Here is a 26,528-nt window from a genome sequence, read left to right as displayed (position 1 = left end):
AGGTAAAGGTTGCCCTTGACATTGAGTCCAGTCGTGTCCGACTTTAGGGCGCGGTGGTCATCCACGTTTCCAAGCCATAGAGCAAGCGTTTTGTCCGAAGACCGTTTCTGTGGTCATGTGGCCAGCGCGACTAGACATGGAACGCTGTGACCTTCCCACCGAGGTGGTACCTATTTATTCACTCGCATTTTTACATGCTTTCGAACTGCTAGGTTGGCAGGAGTTGGGACAAGCAACGGGAGCTCCCTCTGTTGCGTGGCTTCGATCTTACAACAGCTGGTATTCCGACCTTGCAGCACAGAGGCTTCTGCAGTTTAACCCGCAGCGCCACTGTGTCCCTACATTGGTTGCCTACATTCCACACTATCATTGAACAAGGCTGGTTCTAGGACATTCTCACCTTTCTCGTGGGAACCATCCGGAAAGCAAACGGGCATCACATAATCATTCAGCTTGGCCTCCTCAGAGAGTTCCAGCAGGGCAATATCGTTCTGAAAGGTGCCCGGCTTGTAAGATGGGTGAATGATGATCGTCTGAGGCTGGAGATGTTGTTCTGTGTCGTCTTGCCTTTGAGTTCTGTGTTTCCCTGCCGAGAGAGAGAGAACAAGAGAGAGGATGAAAGAGAGAGAGAGAGAGAGAGAGAGAGAGAGAGAAGCTGGAACTACACCTGAATCCATCTGCCTTCACTAACTTGGTGATTCCCCTGCTCGCTATAAAGGAGAGAAACTGTTATCCAGCTGATCTTGAGGGTGCCAGGTTGGGGGATGCATGACACACTGTCAAGTTGGCTTTTGACTTCATGACAACCCCATGAATGACCAAATCTCCTGCCCTCCACAATCCTGTTCATATCTTGCAAACTCAAGCCTGTGGCTTCTTTTAGGGAGTTGATCCATCTTGTATTTGGTTTTCCTCTTTTCCTGCTGCCTTCCACTTTTCCCAAGCATGACGGTCTTTTCCAGAGAATCCCGTCTTCTCAGGGTGTGCCAAAAGTATTATAACCTCAGTTTCAACCTTTTTTTTTTTTGCATCCAGATATATTTCAGGCTTTACTTGATCTAGGATCCACTTGTTTGTCTTTCTGGAAGTCCATGGTATCCCATAAAGCTCTCTTCCAGCACCGCATTTCAAACAAATAATTTCCCCCCCTATCAGCTTGCTTCACTGTCTACCTTTCGCACCCAGACACAGTGATTGTGAATTCAAGAGTGTGGATGATCTTGGCTTTGTTCTCTAGGGACACCTTCTTACACTTTACGATCTTTTATCATTCACTCATTGCTGCCCTTCTGAGCCTTCGTTTCCTTCTGATTTCTCTGCAATCTCCATTTGGAAGGAGGATAGATGATGGAGCCAAGGTATGCAAAACCTCTGGCTATTTCAATTTATTGTCAGAGATGACTTGACAGCACATAACAAGGACGACGGTGTCACATACCGCACTGATGGTACCTGTCTGTCATGGGTTTGGAGGGAAAGTTCCATCCTATGGGGAGTGGAAGGCGGGACATCAGGGGGGAGGAGCTGTACTGTATATATTTGGGGGAAGTCCTTCGTAAGGGGGCTGACGTGGAGAAGTGGAGTTGGAGTCTGTGGGTCAGACTGGGTACAACTGTTCGTCAGGTAGTACATACCTGATAGGTTCAGGTTTCTATCTAGGTAGCCAGAACGGATAAGTTCAGGGTCTGTGCATTACCTTAAAGTGTTCCGTGGGAACCAATCTGTTGTATGTGTATGATTGGGACTATCCCAAGTTCCAGTATCCTATTTACCTGATCCTTTTATTTACCCTGTTTGTTTTTTCAATAAACCTTGTTCTCTTGTTTATTAAAATCCATTCCTGGTCTGGGTGACTTGGGAGAGCGAAGGGTTGGTGGCAGCATAACTACAAGGTGGGATACTCCAGTAGGTCTGGGGTTGCTACATTTGTTGGTGTCCAGCGGGTGGGATACGATTGGTCCAGTTGCCCAGTGGTCCAGCAAAGCCTTGGCTAGTGTGCCCAGAGCAAGGGGGGTCTAGTCAGGGAAAATCTGAGGGCGCGTAGGTAATCTTCTAGGCTTACCTCACGGGGAGGTAGGCTAGTGGAAGAACGTGCAAACTCAGATTGGGGGACTAGATTAGGGAGCTCTGAGGCAACCCGTTTTGGCGGGAAAGGGCTGAGGCAAAGCTGCGTGAAGTAACAGTGATCTAGCCTGTCTGCTGAGAGGCCTAGCAGAGGGGGTGGATTCTGTCTGGCAACAGTTGCAAGTGGGTGCTGGAGGGACAGCAGCAGTCTATAGAAGGCTGTTTCTGAGGCAAAAGGAAAAAAGTCGTCGTTTTATTTTGAGGCGTGACTTTTGAAGGCAGCCTGTTCTGGGGGGGGATTATGCCCTTGACTCGAAGCCAAATGGCAGAAATGGGGGAAGTGAGAGAACCACAGGGAGACCAAGGTTCTGAGGAGGAATTTGGCTCAGTGCAGGATGAGAGCACGGGAGAACTGACCTCAGAACTCAGAAAAATGCTCCTAGCCCAACAGCATGAACTGAGGGTGAGGGAAGTGGAGGAAAGGGAAAGGGAGAAACAAAGACAATTTGAAATGGAAAGGGAAGAGAAACAAAGACAATTTGAAATGGAAAGGGAAGAGAAACAGAGACAGTTGGAGTTAGAAAGAATGGCGTTTGAGCTGAAGAAGCTGGAAATAATGAGTAGAAATAGGAATAACAATAATAATGAGGGGAACCCAGGGAATGGGGAAGGCAGCCTGTCTAAAACTGACTTGAAGAAATTCCCTGTGTACAACAAGGGAGATTGCCCTGAGGTGTTCTTTTCCCTCGTGGAAAGAGCGTTTGTGGACTTCTCAGTAAGGGAAACTGAGAAGATGACCATTATGCGATCTTTAATCAGTGGCAGCCTGGCAGAAGTCTATGCAGAGATGCCAGTGGAACTGCTGAAAGACTTCGCTGAGTTTAAAAAACTGGTGTTTGCCCGGCATGGGATAAATGCTGAACAGCTGAGGCAAAAATTCAGGTCACTCACAAAAAAACCAGAGCAGACTTTTACCCAAGTGGGGGCCCAACTGGTGAGGTTGCTAGAGAAATGGCTGTCTCAGGAGGGGACAGAGACCTTCCAGCAGCTCAAAGACCTGATAGCGCTGGAACAATTTTATTCAGTCCTGCATGGGGAACTAAAGTTCCATGTGAAAGAGAGGAAACCTAAAACTGTGACAGAAGCGGCGGAGATCACAGATTTTATTTCTCAAATAAGGAAGCCCTTAGGTGCTGAGGGGAAAACTGTGGGTAAGCCCAAAGAAACCTACAGCCGGTACTCTCAGGGACCAGGGAAAAACCAGCAAGGGGGAGGGGCCCATGTTGAAAGGAAGCCCTCTGACATGAAACCACCAAGACCTCAGATTTTGGAGGGAAAACCAAAAACAGAGGAGAAAGACTCCAAGTACAGCAGAAAATGTTATTTCTGTCAAGGAAAGGGCCATCTAATCTCAGAGTGTGAGAAATTAAAGCAGCTAAAGGGAAATTTGCCTCATGATTTGAGTGGAACCAAGCCAAAAGCTGTGTTCTGTGTCCAGACAGAGCAAAGCTCCTTGCCACTGAGGGAGCCTGTTGCCATGGCGACTCACTCTGGACCAGTTACATCTGCTGATCAGGCTGGGGAAAATGGTCCACTTGTGGAGGTCAAGCGCTGCTTACTAGTTAGGACAGATTCGCAATTGTTTGAGGCCGCTGGGGTGGACGTAGGAATACTTGACCATCAGTATAGGGGGCTAAGGGATACTTGTTCCCAGGTGACCCTGTGCCATCCAGACATTATTCCTAGGAAGCATATAATCCCAAATGAGAGCCTGAAGGTGGCAGGGATTGAGGGGCAGGTGATCTCACTGCCAGTAGCTGAGGTACCTGTGAGCTTTCAAGGCTGGAGGGGAGTTTGGCGTCTAGCGATTTCATCGACTCTGCCAGCAGCCGTGCTTGTGGGAAATGACCTGGCTGAACATGTGAAACGGGTGCTAGTGATTACACGCTCACAAGCTACCACGGGGACAGTTCAGGGGGGTACTGAAGAGCCCGAGGCTGAAGCAGATGAGGGTAGTCCCGAAGCTGTGGCAGAAACCTTAACTACAGACAGCAAATTTGGCCAAGAGCAAAAGGCAGATGCCACTCTCCGAAAGTGTTTTGAAAAGGTGACAGACACCCAGCTAACACCTGAAACCCCAGCGAGATTTCACGAGAAAAAGGGAATTTTATATAGAGAGACCCTGATGAATATCTCAAAAGGGGGAGATGGGATCAGAAGTCAGCTAGTGGTACCTGAAAAGTATCGCCCCATGATCTTACAAAGGGGGCACTCTGACATGTTTGCTGCGCACTTGGGGGTGAACAAAACACAGCAGAGAATCACACAAAATTTTTACTGGCCTGAAATAGGGAAGCAGATCAAGGAGTTCTGTAAACAATGTGATGTGTGTCAGAGGCAGGGGAATAACCGTGACAGGACCAAAGCGAAGTTGTGCCCTTTGCCTGTGATTGACACCCCGTTCAAATGTATAGGAGTGGATATTGTGGGACCTTTGCCCAAGGCCACAAAGAGGGGGAACCGGTTCATTCTCACCATTGTGGACCATGCCACGAGGTACCCCGAAGCCATTCCCTTGACTAACATCGAAACTAACACAGTGGCAGATGCCTTGGTGGGGTATATGTCCAGGATGGGATTTGCCTCAGAAATAATCACAGATTTGGGCACATCGTTTACATCAAAGCTCATGAAACGGTTATGGCAAATCTGTGGAATTAAACACAAGGAAACCACTGCCTATTACCCCGAAAGTAATGGGTTAACGGAGAAGTTCAATGGGACTCTGATGCGCATGATTAGGGCTTACTTGGCAGAGAATCCAAACAATTGGGACCAGAAGCTGCAATCCCTTTTGTTTGCTTACCGATCAGTGCCCCACGCCAGTACTGGGTTCAGTCCATTTGAACTTTTGTTTGGGAGAAAAGTAAAAGGTCCACTTGATTTAATCAAACAGAATTGGGAGCAGATCACCCAGGGTGACCCACAAGATGTTGTGACGTATATAGACACTTTAATGAATGACCTGAAGAGAAACCTAGAGCTAGCAGCAGAAAACCTGCAAGCTCAGAAGGTCAGGCAGAAAACCTGGTATGACCAGAAAGCCAGGGAGAGGCACTTTAACCCAGGGGAGGAAGTGCTTTGGCTTAGGCCCTGCAAAGAGAACAAACTGCAGCTCAAATGGGCAGGACCATACAGGGTCATTTCCAAGATGTCGGACCTGAACTACCTTATAGAACAGGAGGAACACCAAGCACGGAGGGTGGTACATGTGAATGCCCTGAAACCCTACTACAGAGGGGAACAGAGGGTTTTATTTGCCATAAAAGCAGCTGAGAGTGAGGAATCTGAATTGCCCTTCTGGGAGGGTAGAGGGGAAGTGAAATACAACCCAGATGAGGTGAAGATCAGTCCTGCACTCACCCAAGACCAGCAGCAAGAACTAAAAGTGCTGCTCACTAAATATCATAAGGTTTTTTCAAATAAGCCGGGGATAGTGAAGGGAGTTATGCATCGGATCCACACAGGGGATGCACCCCCGCAAGCAGTATCCCCGTACCGAGTGACGGGACCCTATAGGGACAAGGTGCGGAAGGAGCTGGACGAGATGCTTAGGGAGAACATAATCGTCCCCTCTTCTAGTCCTTGGTCTTCTCCGATAGTCCTGGTGGACAAGCCTGATGGGAGCATTAGATTTTGTGTAGATTACCGGAAATTAAACCGCGTAACCACTCCTGATGCCTACCCAATGCCCAGGCTAGACAACCTGATTGAAACCATAGGGGGTTGTCGGTTCATTTCATCGTTGGACCTAATAAAGGGTTACTGGCAATTAAGGATTGATCCCAGGGATCAGGAAAAGACCGCATTTTGCAGCCCTTTCGGTCTATATGAGTTTAGAGTCCTTAGTTTTGGTCTCAGAAATGCACCAGCCACATTCCAAAGGCTGATGGACCAGACCTTAGCAGGGCTCAGTGACTTTACTGTGGCCTACATTGACGATATAGGGATCTTCAGCAATACCTGGGAAGATCACCTGAAACACCTGGAGATAGTGCTGCAGAGGTTAAGTGCAGCAGGGCTAACAGTAAAGGCAAGCAAGTGTCAGCTGGGTAGCCCAGAAATAAAATACTTTGGTCACATAGTAGGGGGAGGAGTGATCAAACCCCTAGAGGCCAAGATAGAAGCCGTTCGTGATTGGCCCAGACCCAACACCAAGAAAAAAGTCAAATCATTTCTTGGGTTGGTGGGCTATTACAGAAAGTTCATCCCGAGGTTTAGCGAGATGGCGACTCCGCTGACCGATCTGACGCGGAAGAAGACTGATGACCGCATCCCGTGGACCAGCGACTGTGAGGAGGCGTTCCAGAGGTTGAAGGAGGCGCTCATCCATTATCCAGTGCTGCGTGCTCCCGACTTCGACCGGGAGTTCATCATCTACACCGATGCGTCTAACAGCGGGGTAGGAGCAGTTCTTTGCCAGGAGGATGAAAATGGTGACCACCATCCAGTGTCCTACCTGAGTAGGAAACTCCAGAAAGGTGAGAGACATTTGGCAACCGTGGAAAAGGAGTGCCTGGCCATAGTATACGCGATTCAGAAGGCCAAACCTTACATCTGGGGAAGACATTTTGTTCTGTGCACTGACCACTCACCACTGCAGTGGTTAAAGACAATGAAAACCCATAATAGTAAACTTATGAGGTGGGCTTTAAACCTGCAAGATTTTGACTTTGAAGTGAAAGTGGTCAGAGGGACAATGAACTGTGTTGCTGACGCCTTGTCAAGAAGACCCGACGAGTGAAGACGGCGAAGAAACCATGGACTGTGTATATTGGTGACCAAAAGTTAAATGTACCTGTTTATTGAACAGGCTTGGTTTGTATTAATAAAGGTGACTTAATGTATTGCAAATATTAATGTATAAATGCATAAGTGATATGTTTGACCTAGAGTGAGTAAGTATGGGTTATGGGATTGTATTATAATGTATAACTGTTTATGTGTTGATCCTGGTTGTTTTTTTTGGAGAAAAGCACTTTAGCTTTTCCCCCGCAAAACAACTTATAAAGGGGGGAGGTGTCACATACCGCACTGATGGTACCTGTCTGTCATGGGTTTGGAGGGAAAGTTCCATCCTATGGGGAGTGGAAGGCGGGACATCAGGGGGGAGGAGCTGTACTGTATATATTTGGGGGAAGTCCTTCGTAAGGGGGCTGACGTGGAGAAGTGGAGTTGGAGTCTGTGGGTCAGACTGGGTACAACTGTTCGTCAGATAGTACATACCTGATAGGTTCAGGTTTCTATCTAGGTAGCCAGAACGGATAAGTTCAGGGTCTGTGCATTACCTTAAAGTGTTCCGTGGGAACCAATCTGTTGTATGTGTATGATTGGGACTATCCCAAGTTCCAGTATCCTATTTACCTGATCCTTTTATTTACCCTGTTTGTTTTTTCAATAAACCTTGTTCTCTTGTTTATTAAAATCCATTCCTGGTCTGGGTGACTTGGGAGAGCGAAGGGTTGGTGGCAGCATAACTACAAGGAGGGATACTCCAGTAGGTCTGGGGTTGCTACAGACGGATACAGAATTCTGTATATTTTTGAGCAAGGTCTTTAGAAAAGTGGCATAATTTCTGAATTACTGTGCACTCCCCAGAAAGCAAAAGGAACAACTCCACTGAGGGCCTATCAAAATGCCCCCAGGCAGTCCAGATGAAGGAAATCCATAGGGGGAGAAAAATGAAGGATAAAACTGGGTTCGGGAGGGACAACTTGAGAAATAAGGTCCCCATTTGTGACCTCTCTGATCAGCCAGGTCATTCTGAGATAGAGCTCAGGCTGATGGGATGAATTTACCTGTATTAGAACCCTCAACTTCACTAAGTGGATCTGCATGGAAAACAGTTGTGGTTGTTGTTATTGTTTAGTCGTTCAGTCATGTCTGACTCTTCGTGACCCCATGGACCAGAGCACGCCAGGCCCTCCGGTCTTCCACTGCCTCCCAGAGTTGGGTCAAATTCACATTGGTCACTTCGATCACACTGTCCAACCATCTCGTCCTCTGTCGTCCCCTTCTCCTCTTGCCTCCCCTTGCCAGTTGTGGTGGTAGCTGGAGCCAAACAGAAAATCGTTGTTCGCAGGAACAGGGCTGGCGATGGTGCTCAATGGGTACAATCTTCTGAGAATAACTTTGTTCTTGTGTAAGCCAGATCAAGCACTGGAAACTTTAAAACCTTCCTCTCCCTGTTTTAGGCTCCAAATCTCCCTCCGGTTCTTTTTCACCCCCTAGGGAAGCCTTTTGGAGTCTTGGTGATGGAAACCACCACTGGATCGTAGCTGGCGGTTCCAACCCCACCGGTGGCAATTCAGCACTGACTTTTGGCTTTTAAACGGCTCCCTCCTGACATTCTGAGGCTCCCATCTTTTAGGAAAGACCTTGCTTAAACATTAGGGACTCCTGGTCCTTGACTCAAAAGGCCAGTCGGTCAAGATGCTTAGATGACCTCTGAGGAGGACATGAGTTGTTCCTGTAATTAAACTGCGGGGATTCAGAAATGTTTTGCAGTCTACTGGGAATTGTTCAGTGACCTGTAAGTATCTGGACAGCCATCAAGGATGCTGAAGCTGCATCGGGCATGGTAGAAACTTCATTGAGTAACCCTCTTGGTCAAGACTGGTGGTCCTCAACCTTTGGCCTTCTCAGTGTTTCGGACTTCAACTTTCAAGAATCCTCGGCTGGACTTTCTGGGAGCTGAGTCCCCAAACAACTGGAGAGCCGAAGGTTGAGAACAGTTGGACTAGATGACCAACCAGACCCTTTCAACTCCAAAATGGGATATGACCCTACTAGTAGAATCCATCTTTGCTCATGGATGAGCTAAGAAATGCAAAAATGGAGGCTGCCCCCCCTTTTTTTGCTTTAGTTGCCGTCGCTTACCCAGGATAATCTTGAACGAAGAAGGGGTGATCACGTCAGAACTTCGGAGGACAGGGTTCTCCATCTCCAGTTCATGATGGAGGCAGTGTGCAGCAGTCACAATCCATCTGTTGCCTTGGGAACAAGAAGGTACACACTATGCATTATCCACTATCCCAACATCATGGAAGGCAGACTGAGCAGAAGTCAAGGAATCCCGCTATTGAAAGTTTTAGATCCGATAAGGCTCTTTCCAGACACTCAAAAAATTGGAACTAGCAGGTGCATGACATAGACATATGTTTTGGGGTGCACTTGTGGCAAGGATGTGTATCCCTCACTTCTCCAGGACCCCTTGCAGTGTGACCCAGGAGGAGGAGGTGGTTGCAAGAAACAGCACCACCCTTAAGACCACTCCCCAGAAAGCAAAAGGAACAACTCGACTTATTTTATTAGGCATCCTTCAGTCTCGAAAGACTATGGTAGCGTGCTCTGTATGGAGGACTTGGAACAGCGTCTAGAAATGACCCCAGGCAGTCCAGATGAAGGAAATCCATAGGATTCAGATGCAGGAAGGTGGAGATACTAGCTCATGAGATTTTGAGACTCTTGGGATAAGTATAGCAAAAAAAAGATCACAGGGGGGAAAAAGGTGCATCTAAAGGTTAAATAGTTCTTCAAAGTATTTCCGCACCCAGCTACTAACGTAGTTCATCCAAGGTGTGGAGCTAATTCACGAGCATGGGTACCAACATGAGATGGACATTGCGTGACCACTCAGGAAGAGGACCATTGAAGTTCTGCCTCCTGTAGTTTTGACTTCAGTTCATCCGTGTCTCTCTGAGTGTTTGTGTGTGTCCTCATCAGTACACTAAAATTGTCTTTGGCTGAGCTTTCAGTTCAGTTGGTCGTCTAGAGCGGTGGTTCCCAACTTTGGGTGATCCAGGTGTTCTTGGACTGCAACTCCCAGAAACTCCTGGTCAGCACAGTGAGCAGTGAAGGCATCTGGAAACTGCAGTCCCAGAACATCTGGATGAACCAAGGTTGGGAGCCACTAGCCTTTAGGGAGCTGCTGTGATGCCACCTGTAAATGGCTATGTTTGGAGAACGTGTAGTAGCTTCAAGAGGTACAGGATGCTGCCGCAGGTTGACAGATGTAAGTTGGCATGATTACCTATTGCATTTGTCCTGTTACATCTGTTTGCTTAAATCTTTTGCCCGTGTTTGTCAGCCCTGCCTAACCAATCAAGTAGAGATGGGCACAAATTGCCAAATGGTGGTTCATGCCAGTTCGTCCTTTGGGCGAACGGATATTCGGTGCTTCCCTGCCCCACCTCGTCCAGTGGGTACCCATTCAGAGGCAGTGCCCATAGGAGGCAGGGCATGGATGTTGGGATGTTGCCTCTGAGTGAGTGGCCACTGGATGAGGTGGGTCTGGGAACCACCGAATGCCTGTTTGGCCAAAGGACAAATCAGCCCGAACTACCAATTTGTCAAGCTTGCCCAACAGCCTGTCTGAAGAAATTTTTAAAAACATGTCACACTGGAAGATCCTTCTTCGCCCCTGTGATTACTGGGTGTGGACCTTCATCACTCTTATAGCTGCAAGATTCTGCTCACTTCTCTTGATATGTAGCTATGCCAACTTACATCTGTCAACAGCATTTTGTACCTCTTCAAGCTACTGAATGACCTCCAAACACAACCATGATCTCTAGAAGGAAAAATTCTGGACCTGATGATAGCATTAACTCTCAAGATCCTCCCCAGCCTTTTCTTTCCTGCTGACCCATGTTTATTCCAAGTGGCTCTTCTTACCGAGGAGCGAGCCTCCACAGAACGGGCGTCCGTTCCGATGCAGCATGGCAATCCACGGTGAGATCCCTCTTTGGGCATAACGTCCATTAGCAATACGAGCTAGCAGGCTTCTGGAAAACCTGGGCTTCCCACAAACTGTAAGAGAAGGAGATGGCAAGGCTTAGTGGAAAGGAGGTCTGGACCATCACTGCTGAGACACTGGCAGCAGCCCAGTGCCCTTGGAAATCCCGATGCAACATCCTGCACCTTGCCTGTATGTTGTGGTCTGCTTGAGCTGCAGCACCGTCAAAGGATGGATCCTTCAAGAATTGGTGCTTTTGAATGGTGGTGCTGGAGGAGCCTCTTGAGAGTCCACTGGACTGCAAAGAGGACAAACCTATCCATTTTGAAGGAAATCAACCCTGAGTGTTCCCTGGAAGGACAGATCCTGAAGCTGAGGCTCCAATCCTTTGGCCATCTCATGAGAAGACTCCTTGGAAAAGACCCTGATGTTGGGAAAGTGTGAAGGCAAGAGGAGAAGGGGACGACCGAGGATGAGATGGATGGACAGTGTTGTTGAAGCTGCCAACATGACTTTGACTCAACCCCGGGAGGCAGTGGAAGACAGGAGGGCCTAGCAAGTGCTCCGGTCCATGGGGTCATGAAGAGCCGGACATGACTTAACAACTAAACAACAAGGGGTCCTAGGGAATGCTCTCTTGATAAAATTTAGATCTTTAATTTTTTTAAAAACCATGTTTCTAAAATGGTTTTTAATCCTGATCAACATTTCACTGTTTTTTAAAATATATTTATATAGTATTTCTACTTTATTATTGTATGGTTTTAATTGTGAGCTGCTGTGGGTCCCCAATAGCAAATGAATGAATGAATGAATGAATGAATGAATGAATGAATGAATGAATGAATGAATGAATGAATGAATGAATGAATGAATGCTTGCACTTACCTTTGCACCAAAGCTTTGAAAGTTACTTTAAAAATGGAATGAGCCGCCATTAGGGTAGCCAAGTCCACAAAATCCCATTCTTTGTGATCTTAGGGCCAAAACCTAGGATCCTGAGGGATCCCTTATGAGGTCTCCGAAGGTAGGAGTTTGTGAGGCCGTGGAGGGGTTTGGTCTTTGTGCAAGAATGGCAAGGAGTGGGAAAAATGCCTAGTGCTTAGCATAGCTAGTCACCACTAGTGTGAGGCCGTTTGAATGGACAGAAGTTATACCCAAGTTGATTCACCAGATCTCTTACTCCAATGGGACTCACTTTGCTAATCAATGGGATTTCAGCCCCTTGGCATATCAAAGAGAATGGGGGCAGGATTGTGCTCTCTTCTGTGCTGCTTTCTAGACAAAACTTTGTCGAAGCAGCACCTATACAAACATTTTCCCACTTAACCGGCAGATCTTGGTGCCGGCTGGGAGTCGGGAGGCGTTCTCTTCTTCCAGCAGTGCTAAATCCAGAGATTTGTCTCCCCACCTTGAGACCCAGAGAAGCATAGCGTCTGCTTGAATCTGAGGCTGGGCGACCATAGTTACAATTCTGTGCCCCCAAATTTGTTAGCTCCCATTGTAGTTACAGGGGAAAAAAAGAGTAACACTTCACTTTTTCATGTTATGAATTGTTACATTTAGTTGCTTAAAAGGCTAAATGCCGCTAGAGAAACACTGATGCTGTAAGGCTGTAGTTCTTTAACTGTAGAAGTAGTTAAAACAGTTACAGTTATGCAAAAAGATGTATTGTAACTGTGCTTTAGTTAAGGTAGAAAAAAACCCCAATTACAATAATAATATAATAATCTTAGTATGGCAGAGCTGGAAGGGACCCTGTGGGATCATCCAGTCCAGCCCCTGTCAAGGAGGCCCAGTGGGGAATTGAACTCCCAACCTCTGGCTCTACAGCCAGAGATGTAAACCCCTGAGCATTCCAGCAGTTCAAGCTCTGCTCCTTACTTGGAATAATAACATTTGATTCTACGATCGTAGCAATTCACTGGTCACCACTACCAGCGATGTTCTAACTTCCAGAATCCCAGCTACAGTTCAGAAACCAAATAATCATTTTCGTCTCTCATTACTTCCTTTTCGAAAAAGAAAATCCGGGTAGCCTGTGTGTGCAGAACTCACTTGACGGCGCATGATGGCTAAGGCTGCATTTGTTCTGACATCCACCTTCCTGCATCACAGGTTGAAAAAGGAAGCCTCCGGGACTCAGATCTCCCTGCTTGGACGGATCCCTAAGTGTTTATACCCTTTCCCCCACCAGGTGGCGCTTGTTGTCCCTGAGAGTTTTCACATGTCCCTACAAACGGAGGACGCACGTGGTGGTTTGCCCATGCCTTGTGCAATGTGGATTTAGCATTCCTGGAGCCACAGCCTAATTCTTTTAGCCCTTTCACATTGCTTTCAGATGTCTCCAGTGAGCGGTCGGTTATGCGCAAGGCAGTCATGCCATACCGGCAGTTCTTCCCCTTTCCCAGATCTTCCTTCCCCTTCTTTCCCCCTTTCCTTAAAAAATTATTTCATCGGAATGTGCAATTGTGCATGCATGCTCACGTGGCACCTTTGCAAAGACCGGGGGTGTTGGTGGCACCTCTCCTGAAACTATGCTACTGTAAACACTTCCTGCCATGGGGCCTTAGACTGAGTGGGTTGGGTTTCATGCAAAAGCCCCTTGGCAGTGCCATAGCTTAGGCCAAATTCAAAGCAAACTCCGGCTCAGATTTCCCCAAAGAAGTGTGGACTGCAATCCTTAGGCCTCTTTTTGTGCAGGTCATTGTCATCATCATCATCATGTAAAAAACAACGACAATCCGTCATATTATAGCTGGATGCCCCTAGATAGCATCAATGCATTGTATTATAATACGACTGCAAAGATTACTTCTCCACTGCCAGATCTTAAGGATTACTTGTATCCTTTCCAGTCACCTCCCCATTTTAGAAGACGGAACTGCAATACTGTACTAGGGCAAGCAAACTTATCAATAAAACAGTTGACTTTAACAAGCTGTGTGTTATACATTTGAATAAACAACAAAGAAAAGCATACCTCATGAACACTGGAGTTCCATCAACGAGCAACCTCAAGAAAGTACAGAAACTGCAGAAATTGCAAAGTACCAAACATTCAGGGAAGAAATTACAAGAATATGGAAGACCCTCTGCGGATAATTATCATTCTCTAGGAAACAGCCAGGCAACCATGTTAGGGCTTGGTCAGGTTGTTTGGTGCACTGTGGAGACAGGCTGGTTTGCTCTTTTTTTCTGGTGATCAGACAACATAATCACTACAGTGAATCAATCCATCCCTCGTACCCCTTTCTGAGCCCCCGACACGGGCTTCAGCTTTTTTGATTTGGGTAGTTTTGCTCTTGTTTGATCTGTTTTCAGTGCATGCAGGAAGAGACTGATAAGCGAGCCGAAAAATGACAAGACTTAAACAGTTTTGGCTGTGGGCAGATTCTTGATCAGCACTTCCAAGAAGGCAAAGAATTTTTTTTCTATTATTTAATATAAGAGATGCAGCACATCAGTGATTGTCTAGCACAATAAAAATCAATAATTTCACTCCCCCTGCCCTTCCATCAAGAATTGGGGGAGCATTCAGTTTGCTGATATCCTGAAGTGGCTTGTTTATCAAGCCGCTTCATAATATCAGAAATGGACAGTGGGAGGAGATGGACTGAATAGGGCTGCTTTAGGCCTGCATACCATTTGGATGCTAGGATTGTACTAGATGATTATATTACACCTCCACCCAACTGGAGCGACCCTATTTAGACTGCACCAGCTTGCTCCAAAGGGGCCAATGTAGATGCACCCTTAATGTTTGCACCAAAGATAAGGAAAAAATGGAGTGTATGTGTGCTAATCATTCTGGAAATTCAGGCCTGAATCCTGTTGCCCTGAGCAGTCATAAAAGTGGTGGTCAATGTCTCCTGAGCTGTCCATTGCATGTCTGATCTTCCCCCGGCTCTGCAACTGATTCCACAAAGACTAAGGGGCACTCCCATGGAGCCCCTCCACATGCCAATAGCACCTCAGCTTTAATGTTCATCTCTGGCTTCTCGGTCTCCTTGTTAAGTAAGGGTATATTTCATGTCACACCTCCATTCGCTTTCAAGTCACGGAGGAACACTTGCTTGGTTCTAGAGCAATGACTTCCAAACTTGGTTCCCCAGATGGTCTTAGACTGCAACTGCCAGATATTTTCACCACTCGTTGTCCTGGCCAGGATTTCTGAGAGTTGCAGTTCAAGAATACCTGGATCACCCAAGGTTTAGAGAGTGACTTTAGGGAAGGTTCAGCTGGTGCAGACATTCTTGTAAATCTTATAGCTAGTCCTTGTTGTAAATCTTATTGCTGTCTCAATAGGATATAAGGATTTTGACTTACTCCTCAGCAGTTGTTTGGTAGGTCTGCTCTTACTGGGACTATTAAAAATGATGCAAGTCTTTGACTCCCTGAAGGGAGGACAGGAGAAGGCATCAGGCTCCATATGAAAGACTGGACAGTACAATCACCCCTACATCTGTGGGCAATTGGTTCCAAGGCCCCCCGATGCTGAAAACCGTGCTGAAAACACTATGCATAGAATGGTAAAAGAGAAAATCTAGAAAAAAGTATTTTCACAATGTATTACCAGAACTGGCCACTAGAGGAGCCAGAGACCATGCTGTGTATTCTTCAACAGCAGGTTCCATCTAGTGACCGGTTCTGATAATTACATCACGAAAATACATATTTCTAGTTTTTTTTCTTTTAACTTTTAAAGATTTTCAGAACACAGGTAAGTGAAACCGTGGATACAGATCCTGCGGATACAGGGGTCCTACTATCCTGCTTTTGTTTTAGAAGCCCCTAGAGTTTGGCAGAGACTACAGTCCCAAGAATACCTCGTACATTTGCAGTTGTAATTCAAAGCAAAGCACAGCAGAAACCTTTCACAAACTCTGTACATCCTCACTCTGGTCTCCACTCGTCAAAGATAGTCAGATTTTGAACTATCACAGATCTGCCCTGAACTTTGAGGTCAGCTACCACTTTAAATTGCATGGTTTGGATTGTGGCAGAAAAATCAGACTGTGATTTTGGAATACGTGCTCCTTGAATGCCACTGACATGAATTCCTGCATAAATTTCCTAGAGTCAAAACTGTATCAGCTTTCAGAGCATTGAAAATGCAGGGTGTGGGAGCAGATTTCATGGGGGCCACAGTTCAGCAAATGACAGAACAAAACATTCACCGTGCAACTCTCGATGCACAGGGCTTTGTGTATTACACAATAATTTTATTTCTTTTTTTCCTAAAGAATGCAATACAAAATAATAGGAATATTACAAAACCGAGTACAAAACCCATAAGAAATAGCTTGGTCTCTCTTAAATATGTAACAGAGACAATAATATTATTCAAAGCACATACGGTGTTGTAACAGAATAACTTTTTCTTTGGATTATTTCAGTGCTTGGTTTCCTCTTTGCCATCTAGTCTGGTAAACCTGCAAATAGATGAATGAGCAACTGGGGTGTAAAAAATCTGCGGATTTGGCCAAAAGGGAAACCACTTTAACAGGGAGAGGGGAAAGAAAAAATAAAATACCAGTTCTGGGAGTGTTTTTGAGGTTTCTGAGAACGAGAAAAATATCTTTAGCCTCAAGAAATCATGCAATCTAATGAAACCAAACAGTACAGGCTAGTATGTTTCAGATGCCCAAATTTTGTTAGCGGGCAATAACCCTTATATAAAAAAAGGTCTTCAACAGCCAGAATCAAAAGCAAAACGTGCTGCTTATGTACAGTCTATAGTGTTTAAAGTACTTTCTGGGTGGTTTACAATTTAATTATGCAGGCAAGGCATTGGCACATACCCAGTGACCTGGGTACTCAGTTTACCAACCTCAGAAGGATGGAAGGCTGAGTGAACTTTGGACCAGCTACCTGAGACCATTGGGACTGAACTCAGGTGGTGAGCAGAGTCTTGACTGTAGTACTGCAGTTTAACCTCTGTGCCATGAGGGTCCTGATCTCCTGTGGCCATAAACCTCCTGTCAGGGTACATCACAGATGGGACTTTTGCTCTGAAGATGATCTCCATGAGGTCTAAATCCTCTGAAGACTGGAAAATTATTTTTTTTAAAGATGTCATTTGCTCCCTGGAAGGACAGATCCTGAAGCAGAGGCTGCAATACTTTGGCCATCTCATGAGAAGAGAAGATTCCCTGGAAAAGACCCTGATGTTGGGAAAGTGTGAGGGCAAGAGGAGAAGGGGACGACAGAGGACGAGATAGATGGACAGGGTCACCAAAGCAACCAACATGAATTTGGCTCAACTCCGGGAGGCCGTGCAAGGCAGGAGGGCCTGGTGTGCTCTGTTCCATGGAGTCATGAAGAGTTGGACAGGACTTAATTACTAAACAACAACAAAAGAAGGATACAGAAAGACAGACAGAGAGAGAGAGACAGGGAGATCCTCACGGCACAGGCTCAGAACAAGCTGAACTATGTTCCTGTTTGGGAGGAAACCATCTCCGTTTACATGGCCCAACTCCCAGGCAGGCTGCAGAGATTCCATCCACCACCAAATAAAGTAGAAAGTCTATTTCCCAATCCGTGTCTCCACTTTAATGCCATCTCAAGACTCACCCTTCCTCCTCGGATATGTGGGCTGGTTCAACTTAAAGTTAAGCACTCTTCTAAGTTCCGTTGATTTTAAAGCTAGTAGCAGCCATTGGAAAGGGTCCTGTTTTTGGACTACCACAGATTCTGGGAGTGGTAGACCAAAAGCAGGACCATTTCCAAGTTTTGGTCAGAATCCATTTATGTATTGGATTATCTTAGTCCGGGTGCTGGAAGACTGAGAATATTTCCATGTTGGCCAACGTCGGCCAATTTCCATGTTGGCCTACTCTCTGGCTCGGCTGTACGACGCTTGCTCAAACACACCCCGTTTGCAGCCTTCCCCGTGTTCAGTGGCGGCACCCCTTTGAAGGGTGGATGGAGAGGAGATGGCGTGTGTGTGTGTGTGGCCTTGCCTTGTTCCAGAAAGAAAATGCTGCAGCAGAAATATGTGGGGAGTGTGGTTTTCCTTGAACGGTAGCCCCCAGTTAAAGGAAAGAATAATGTGAGTCTTCTCTCTTGTCGATTAAAAACATTTGTACGCTTCTTTTGTGGGGGAAAGCATCACACAAGAAGACTCCTCCACTCAGTGTTTATGACACATTTAAACAGTCCTCGCTTGGGGGCTCAGTTCAACCCATTCATGTCTTCAGATCGATGCCCTGGAAGGTCGACCGGCTTTTCTTTTTGAGCCAATCCACATAATTGGAGACCTTGGTGTAAACCCCATAGACCTGCTTGCTGCCACACTCTTCGGGCCCACCCCACGAGACCAATCCTTGGGCCACCCACCGTTGGCTCTCGAGGTCTTGGATGACGAAGGCTCCCCCGCTGTCCCCGAGGCAGGTGTCTTTCCCGCCTTCATAATAGCCGGCGCAGAACATGTTCTCCGTCACGCTGTAGTTTCCGGATCGGGACTCGTAGCTCATTTTACACTCTTCGTGAAGCACCACCGGTAACTTGACGTATTGCAGAACGTCGGACAGCGTCCGCATGTCGGAGCTGATGACCTCATCTGCCGTGATGTTGGGATTGGAGATGCCCCAGCCGGCCACCAGGCCCAGCGTGTTGGGTTGAGGTCCTCCTAGTTCATGTTCGCCCTGGGGGAGACAAATGGGCATGACGTACGGCCCCATAGTCACCTTCTCCTTGAGTTTGACCAACGCGATGTCGTGGTTGTAGTTCTGGATGTCGAAAGCCTCGTGGAGGATGATCTCCTCTACCGTCCGGTTGACGGCATCCATTCGGTTCCTCACATCGTGCAGTCCCAAGTAGACCGTGACATGTTCTTTGGAGACGGGGATGATGGTGTTGTCCCGGCGCTGGGACCGGAGGACGTGAGCGGCTGTCAGAACCCACGACTCGGAGAGGAGAGCTCCGCTGCCGAACCATTTGTCATTCGGGACTCGGGTTGTGTCTTCCACCACAATCAGCGCTTGCCAAGGGAAAAAGCCAGGTGCTGCGTTGCGTCCGCCGATGATACGCTTGAAGAGGGTGGGCAGAGGGCGGGCAGGCTGCCCACAGACTGAGGAAAAGAAACAACAACAGGGGAGGTTAAGCTATCGCAGCTACATTTTTCACAAAAAGGCAGCTGAAAGGGGTCTCTCTCTAGTAGATTATGCCAATTTTTCTCCTTCTTATTTCAGGAAAAAGAACAAGCTTTGCGTCAAGGTCATGCCACACGAGGGCAGTGTGATTGTTATCCATTTCCCAGAGGGGTGAGGTTAAAATTTACATTTTCAAAGAATTAAAATGTTTGTAATTTACACTCAGAGCCTTAAATTAGGAAAACTTTGTAATTTCTTCAGATGTTTTAATTTTGCATTGTTGGATTCAGTAGATTGATAGTGTCTATCTCTCCCAGATTTTAATGACAATGAATATAAAGACAGGCGGTATCTGTGTATATGTAACTCTATGCTACCAAATTTCTGTGGCAAAATATGCGAAGAGATGGAGGTGATTATAGGTGATAACAGTTGAATTGCTGTAAATCATTTATTTTTGCAAATTTGTAAATCTTGCAAATTTACAAATTTTTCCTAATTTTGCAAATTTCTGTAAATCATTTATTTTTGCAAATCTGCATTGCTTTCAGGAAGCCATAATGTCACACTAGCAATGGTGTTTACATGTGCTGTGTGTGCATTAAAGAGGACCAAATCTCAGAAGAGAAAAATTACATTGAATTTACATTGATTTCCTCCTTAATATCTATGTCAAGTACTCTTTCGTGGGGTTATAATAGTAACAATAACAATAACAATAATAATCCTGTAGAGCTGGAAGGGACCCTATGGATTATTGAGTCCCCTTTCAAGGAGGCCCTATGGGGGAATTGAACTCCCAACCTCGGGCTCCTTTGCCAGATGCCTAAACCACTGCACTATCCAGAGGTATATTTGAAATTAATTTAAAATTAATGTATTAAACCACTCAGCCCACCATTATTCCCATTTTCAGCTCTTCATGAAGGCTCTTGGTGACATTCCACATCACCTCAACATTTTCAGCCATGCAGTAAATGCAGGACACAGAGAAGTTTCTCTTTTGGACTACAAGTCTCAGAATCCCCATGACAGCATGGCCAATCACCAGTCTGGATGCGGGATTCTGGGTAGTGCCATCCAAAAAAAAAAAAAAAAAAAAAAAAAAAAGGCTCTAAGGACTTCTTAGGACATGGTGACCTTGACGTGGAGCTTAAGGCTGGTGTGAAAAAAAATGGTTCCCTCAGAGTTGACACCACTTCTGATTGAATCACTCCCAATGAAAAGGGGTCATCATGGCATAATCTACTGGCAATGATGCATTGACACCATCCCGTGCCAATCCATCATTGCACCCGCAGAGATCAAAAATACCTTTGTGGGGGGTGGGCGGGAAAGGCTGAGCTCCCCACCAACATGCCTATTGAGAGCGAGGCAGCTGTGCCGGTCCTGTCGCTACTAGCCAGGACAAGCTGCTCGTTCTTCAGAGACGGCCTAGGCTGGTGACGAAACAGAACACAGAAAATTCGTACAGTTGTGGGTAGCGCATCGGGGAGGCTGGGGAAGACGGGTGGATTCTGATGACGTTTTGACACCTCTCTGTAGGCCACTGGGAACCAGTGTAGTCCACGGGTTACAGAACAAACATTCGTGTTGGGTTCACACTTGAAGGCGGAAAAAGCAGCACCCAAGCATCAGTTCACACAACTTTCACATGAGAACATGAGCCGAGTCAAACCACAGGCGCCTCCATATCGGTTTCCACACTGCATTCGTATGCAGGATTAAGTGCGCAGTGGTGTTGAGCTATAACTGGGCATCGCATGGTTATTCATAATCATGGTAACTCAGATTGTCTCATTATGTAAAATTTGCACAGGCGGCTCTTGATCATATCACATTAATGCCCACTCTCAAAGGTTGAGATCATATTCCGGCATCCACCCCTACACTCCCCTGATATAAATTAGTGCATATGAATTTTTGCATGTGAAAGCCATCAAGGGTGGAAAATGCCATTCACCAAGTTACAGCCGTTGATGAGAGAGCGCTTCTCTCCCTCCATGGATGCCGGCTGATTCTAGTTTGAGAACAGAACACGCTACAACATTTCACAGAACTATGAGTGTGCAGAAGCTTTGCCCGTTGCCATTGTTTGCCATGAAGAGGGACAACTTGCCAGATCAGAACATGGATTTTTGGCCTTTTTTTCCCAAGAGCTGCCTCTGCAGAAGGTGAAAAATGCTTTACTTGTGGGACAACTGCCAAGGAGCCCAGTCAGAAAAAAAACAACAAAAGGGTGCTCATTTCTAGATGAAAATCTGTGTAATGGTTCACGTGAAAATGAAATCTGCCCACAGAGCGCCCAGCGAACAGCCACAAAATGAAACAAAACATTTCACATGCCCCCAGGCAAAATGGCACCCGATGAGACGGCTCGTCCCTGCTCCCCGACTCTCGTCCGACACAATCGGTGCCGCCTGTACCCAGTAGTAGACTTGGAAAGCCTTGAGAAGTAGTAGAGATGTAAGGACTTCCTAGTGGAAGGGAAGGGGGGAACCACTTCTGAGTCTTCTCTACCCCTGAAAAGGGTCTCCATAAGTCAGGATTGACTTGGCAGCACACAATTACTACGCTGGCTGAATAGCTCAGCGGTTTAGGTCTCTGACTGCGGAGCCAGAAGTTGGGAGTTTGATTCCCCCCAATGGGCCTCCTGGGAGTAGAGCCAGCCTGGGTGGCCTTGGGCCAGCTGCACCCTCCCAGGAGAGGGGAAAGATAAACCACTTCTGATTATACAATACCTGGAAAACCCCGGAAGGCGTGGCCGTAAGTCCGAATTGACTTGACCGCACGTCAGTATTTATTGAGATGGAAGTACAGGAACATTAAAGAACAAAGACTGTCCATCAAGATGAGCAGATGATGCCGGCGATCTGCCCCCGAAAATGCTGACAGAAGAAGGGCTTCCTAGCGAGAAGCAACTGGCAGGAATAAAAACAGGGAGACAGCAGAGAAGCAGCGTGAATTCTTTCCTCTTGGCCGATGTGCTCTGACCTCCGGAAAACTTTCCCGGGGAACTGCCAGCCCGCCTGGATTCCATCAGGACCAGAAGCAGACACAAACAGAAACAGCATGTTTAAAGCAAGAGAACCGAGTGGGGAAGAGGGGAAGCTAGCCGTCTGCTCTTCACCACTCACTCAGCAAACGTAGGGAGGACTTTAAAAAGATGAGCCCACCGTGGAAATGCTAAGTTTCATCCAGGCCTTCCTCCCCACCAGGCCAGCTTCTGGGATATCTGAGTCACAGAAAACTACCTGGGAACGGAAATTCATCCTGGAAGCTGAGCAAACAGACCTGCCCTAATAATTGGCCGGGGGGGGGGACCCTCGTTAATGAGGCAGAGGTGATGGATCCCAAATGCAGAACACTCCATCTTCAGCAGAAAGGACGACTGGGCTTCTGCGATAAGAAATGGAAAGCTGTTGCAATTTAGGCTTGGAAAAAGTTGCCCCTCTGGACGACTACCTCCCAGAATCCCCTAGCCCATGGGGAGTCTGGGATCTGTAGTCTCAGAAGGAAATTTTTCCGAGTTCTAGCAAGGGAGGGTGAAGCTTCGCCACGTTCTCTAGAAAGCTGGAGTGTCCCTACGTCCCTCTGGTCCATTAATGGACAGAGCACAACTCTACAGAGAGTGATGGGCTACACCTCCCAGGGTCCTTCCACTTGGAGTGTGTGGATTAGGGTGGATGGGCATTGCAGTCTAATAACACCAGCAGGCCAGAACTTCATCTACCCCGGTGGATCCTTTCACACACTTTCGCCTCTTGCTCCCGCAACGGTGATGATGAAACATTTTCAGCTCAGTCAATGCCCATTTCAGAGGCAAGGGGTCATGGTTTTCCCTATTGGGTCCTTCCGAGAAGTCAGGAGACAGATCCTGAAGCTGAGGCTCCAATCCTTTGGCCATCTCATGAGAATAGAAGACTCCCCGGAAAAGACCCTGATGTTGGGAAAGTGTGAAGGCAAGAGGAGAAGGGGACGACAAAGGACGAGGTGGTTGGACAGGGTCATCGAAGCGACCAACATGAATCTGACCCAACTCTGGGAGGCCGTGGAAGACAGGAGGGCCTGACGTGCTTTGGTCCATGGGGTCACCGATTGCCAGACACCACTTAACGACTAAACAACAACAACAAAAGGGGACTCTTTCTAGTAGAACTCAAATATAATAGCATTTTGCCTACTGGGAATTGGGAGTCAATGTGGAAGATCCCTTTAAGGCAGCAAAGAATACAACCGGACACATTTCTCTCAATGGTATGGCTGTGTGCATATAAGCCCTTTGACGGCTCACACAGAAAGTTTGTCTCTAAAGCGCTCCGGCTGGTGTCGAAGCCACCCTCTTCAGAACAGGAGAAAATTACAGTTTCGCCCACCTCAGCTCTGAACAGACAAAAACCCCAGCAACTCTTATGGAGAGCCGACGTATTAAGGCTAGATGACAAAAACTGAAACCTTTGATGCCCTCATTTCTCGTTTTTTTCACATTCAAAGAACTCTGCATGACCTGGAAGATGACACTTTTTTAAAATTAAAGGACGAGAATTAAAAGAAAACTGTGAACGTGGCAGCTGTATCAGTGCTAGGTACCTGGTTGACAAGATGGCGGAGGCTGCGTCCCCAGGTCTGTGCTTTGCCACCTCCCTTTGGCGTCACAGGTGTAGGTACCTGAAAAGATTTGTAAAAAAAGTTGCTGTGAGCATGGGTTGTGCCACTAGGTGGTGCTAGAGCTACAGCATTTCTTCCTCCTCCTCCTCCTCCTCCTCCAGGACTTCCTTCTGGATGATTTGGAAGATGCACAAGGATCTGGAAATATTTCTCAGTACATTCGCTCTTCCTTGAATACAACGTAGGAAAAGCTTTGCTATGGTGCCATTTTTTTTTTTAATCACACGGACCGCACTGTCAGTGACTCTGAGGAAGAACAAACAAGTCACTGCCCCAAGGAGCTTATAACCTAAAGTAAAAAAAGAAAAAAAAACCAATAATCTTAGAATGGCAGAGCTGGAAGAGACCCTGTCCATCCCCTGTCAAGGAGGAACAGGGCGGGGAATTGAACTCCCAGCCTACCTAAACCCCTGAGCTATCCAGCCATTCAAGTGCTGGGTTGAGGGGCTGGAAACGGTTTGCAGCATCAAAATGTGAACCAATGAAGTTGTATATACTTAAAAGTTTTCCTTAGTTAGCAGGCTCCAAACGGGAACCTGATTTTAACTTTGTTGCTACCCATTTTAATATTTATTTATTTATTTATTTATTTACTTACTTATTTATTTATTTATTTATTTATTTATTTATTTATTTATTTATTTATACCCCGCCTATCTGATCTGCTCGACCATTCTTATGGTTATGGGCCATCAAGTTGCTTCTAATGTATGGTGCCCCTCTGAATTAAGGATTTCCCAAAGATTGTGGCCACTATCCTGTTTAACATCTAGGGTCATGCCTATGTCCCACTATGGAATTTGCTGGGCTGATCTGATAAGGTGCCAACCATTCATGAAAAGGCACTTCGTCTGATCGCCGAGTCACCTCCTGCAGGTTGAGTTCCAGACCCGAAAACATCGAACAGATTCCTGATGCCTATCGTTAACAACCCTCCTTGGTCTTGCAAACTCAAGGCCGTTCCTCCTTTTATGGAGTCAAACCATCTCACATTCGGTTTTCCTCTTTTCCTACTGCCCTACTGTCTTTCCCAGGGAATCTTGTGTTCTCATGATGTTCCCCTGATTTTTTACTTAAGACTCAACACCGGGTGAGGATAGTTTTTCAATTTTCGTATCTTCCTCCCCTTCGTACCTCTGCAAAGCGTAGGCTGAAAAAGGGACCCGTACAGCTTGAAAGCTCTCCTGGTTTTGATAGTCTGCTGGTAATAAGGGTATTACTCACCTTTGCTTTGGGATTTGTTACTCAGAGTTATTAGAGACATGGACTTACCTAAGCTTTAATGAGATCAATGGGGCTTATCTGTGAGTTGACATATATATATATATAGGATTGGCTTGTAAGAGGAAAAGACAAAGGTTTTCAGGGAAAAGGTGGTTCGTTGGAGAGATTTGGAGGGAATGGGGAACAATGCACATTTTTGGGAGGAAAATTTTGTAGCTCATCCTCCCACGACCTTGTGGTCTTCTCACGTGTTGTGACACCTCCCAGACAATGAGCTCTTGGACATTCTCATTGGGGATGATGGGAGTTGTGTTCCAACCTGTTGGCTGACCTCTTGTTGCGGATGCCTGTATCAGGAAGGCCATTGCAAGCATTAAACCTGAGGAATAACGGGCCGCAAGCGAAGATACAGGATGAAGCCACGTACATAGATACAACCAAGGTCTGAACAGCCCTCATTGCTCTGGAACATCACAGAGGTTTTAAAAATAAATTGCAAAGCTGGGGTGGTTGTGGAGCACGGGGGTCTGCTGGTGGTGTCACGGGCAAAGGCCAATCAGTGCTTGCTACAGCCTGCTCAGATTTAACCACACCGAACCCCACAAAACAGCCCTCTCTTTCCATCTAACAACACTTTGTAAGATAGAAAAGCATATCTTATTTGTATCAGGAAATAACCAGTGGTTTTCTGATTCATCTTTTGTGTTCCCTTTCATAGTTTTTCGGAGCTATTGGTAGCTAAAGCTGTGGGCTCCCTAGAGTGGCCTCGGCTAGATGGGTGATATATTAACTAACTAACTAGTTAGTTAGTTAGTTAGTTAGTTAGTTAGTTAGTTAGTTAGTATATCACCCCCAGAGTCACTACTCTGAGCCGCCCAGAGTAGACTATGTCTAGATGGGCGGCATATAAATGCAATCAATCAATCACTCAACCAACCAACCAACCAACCAACCAACCAACCAACCAACCAACCAACCAACCAACCAACCAACCAACCAACCAACCAACTAACTAACTAACTAACTAACTAACTAACTAACTAACTAACTAACTAACTAACTAACTAACTAACTAACTAACTAACTAACTAACTAACTAACTAACTAACTATTGGCTGTTTGTCATGGTAGATATTTAAAAAAATATGTTTGAAGTTTGCAATCTTTTAGGTGTCTTTAATAATAATCTTAGAACTGCAGAGCTGGAAGGGACCTGTGGGATCATCCAGTCCAGCCCCTGTCAAGGAGGCATAGCAGGGAATCGAACTCCCAGCCTCTGGCTCCACAGCCAGAGACCTATACTCCTGACCTGTCCAGCAGTTCAATGTAGGTTGTTGGCTCTCTGGGCTCTCAGGAGGAAAGGCGGGATAAACTGAATAAATAAGAAACCATGATTACACCTTGTCTGCGTCCCCAACATGGTGGCCAGATCGCCAAGCCCACCCTGTCTCACCTGTGATGTTGGGGACCATCTGGTAATATGGGTGCTGGCAGGAATACTGGATCCGTGACTGGTACGTGGTCAGGTTGTCTGGCGTGGCGAAGGTGACAAAGCCGTGGTCCAGCGTTGGCGGTGTCTTGCAGTCTGCAACTGGAGAACCAAGCAGATGGTAGGAAGGTCAAAACACAGCACCGAGAATGTGCTTGAGATTTCCAGCTGAGGAGTGGAAAGACAA

The 26,528-nt window shown here is 46.5% G+C and overlaps 1 protein-coding gene across 5 annotated transcripts in view; it reads right to left on the bottom strand.

Moving 5' to 3' along the window:
* Positions 1-26,528, bottom strand: part of LOC140706097 (mannan-binding lectin serine protease 1) — a 167,117-nt gene that overhangs the window by 5,190 nt on the left and 135,399 nt on the right. For 3 of the 5 annotated variants that reach the window (XM_078389718.1, XM_072996359.2, XM_072996361.2), the window contains 3 exons: positions 26,306-26,443; positions 23,551-23,628; positions 16,066-18,938 (listed from right to left, as the gene is read on the bottom strand). In XM_078389718.1, coding sequence (XP_078245844.1) covers positions 18,055-18,938; positions 23,551-23,628; positions 26,306-26,443 — 1,100 coding nt within the window. In that variant the 3' untranslated portion in view covers positions 16,066-18,054. Of the gene's footprint in view, positions 1-400; positions 587-9,003; positions 9,118-10,800; positions 10,936-16,065; positions 18,939-20,274; positions 20,400-23,550; positions 23,629-26,305; positions 26,444-26,528 lie in introns of those variants that run through there. The other 2 variants (XM_078389719.1, XR_012085832.2) reach the window with 2 other exon arrangements.

Source organism: Pogona vitticeps, chromosome 3 (assembly GCF_051106095.1).
Source record: "Pogona vitticeps strain Pit_001003342236 chromosome 3, PviZW2.1, whole genome shotgun sequence".
NCBI lineage: Eukaryota > Metazoa > Chordata > Lepidosauria > Squamata > Agamidae > Pogona > Pogona vitticeps.
This window is presented reverse-complemented; position numbering and strand designations above follow the sequence as displayed.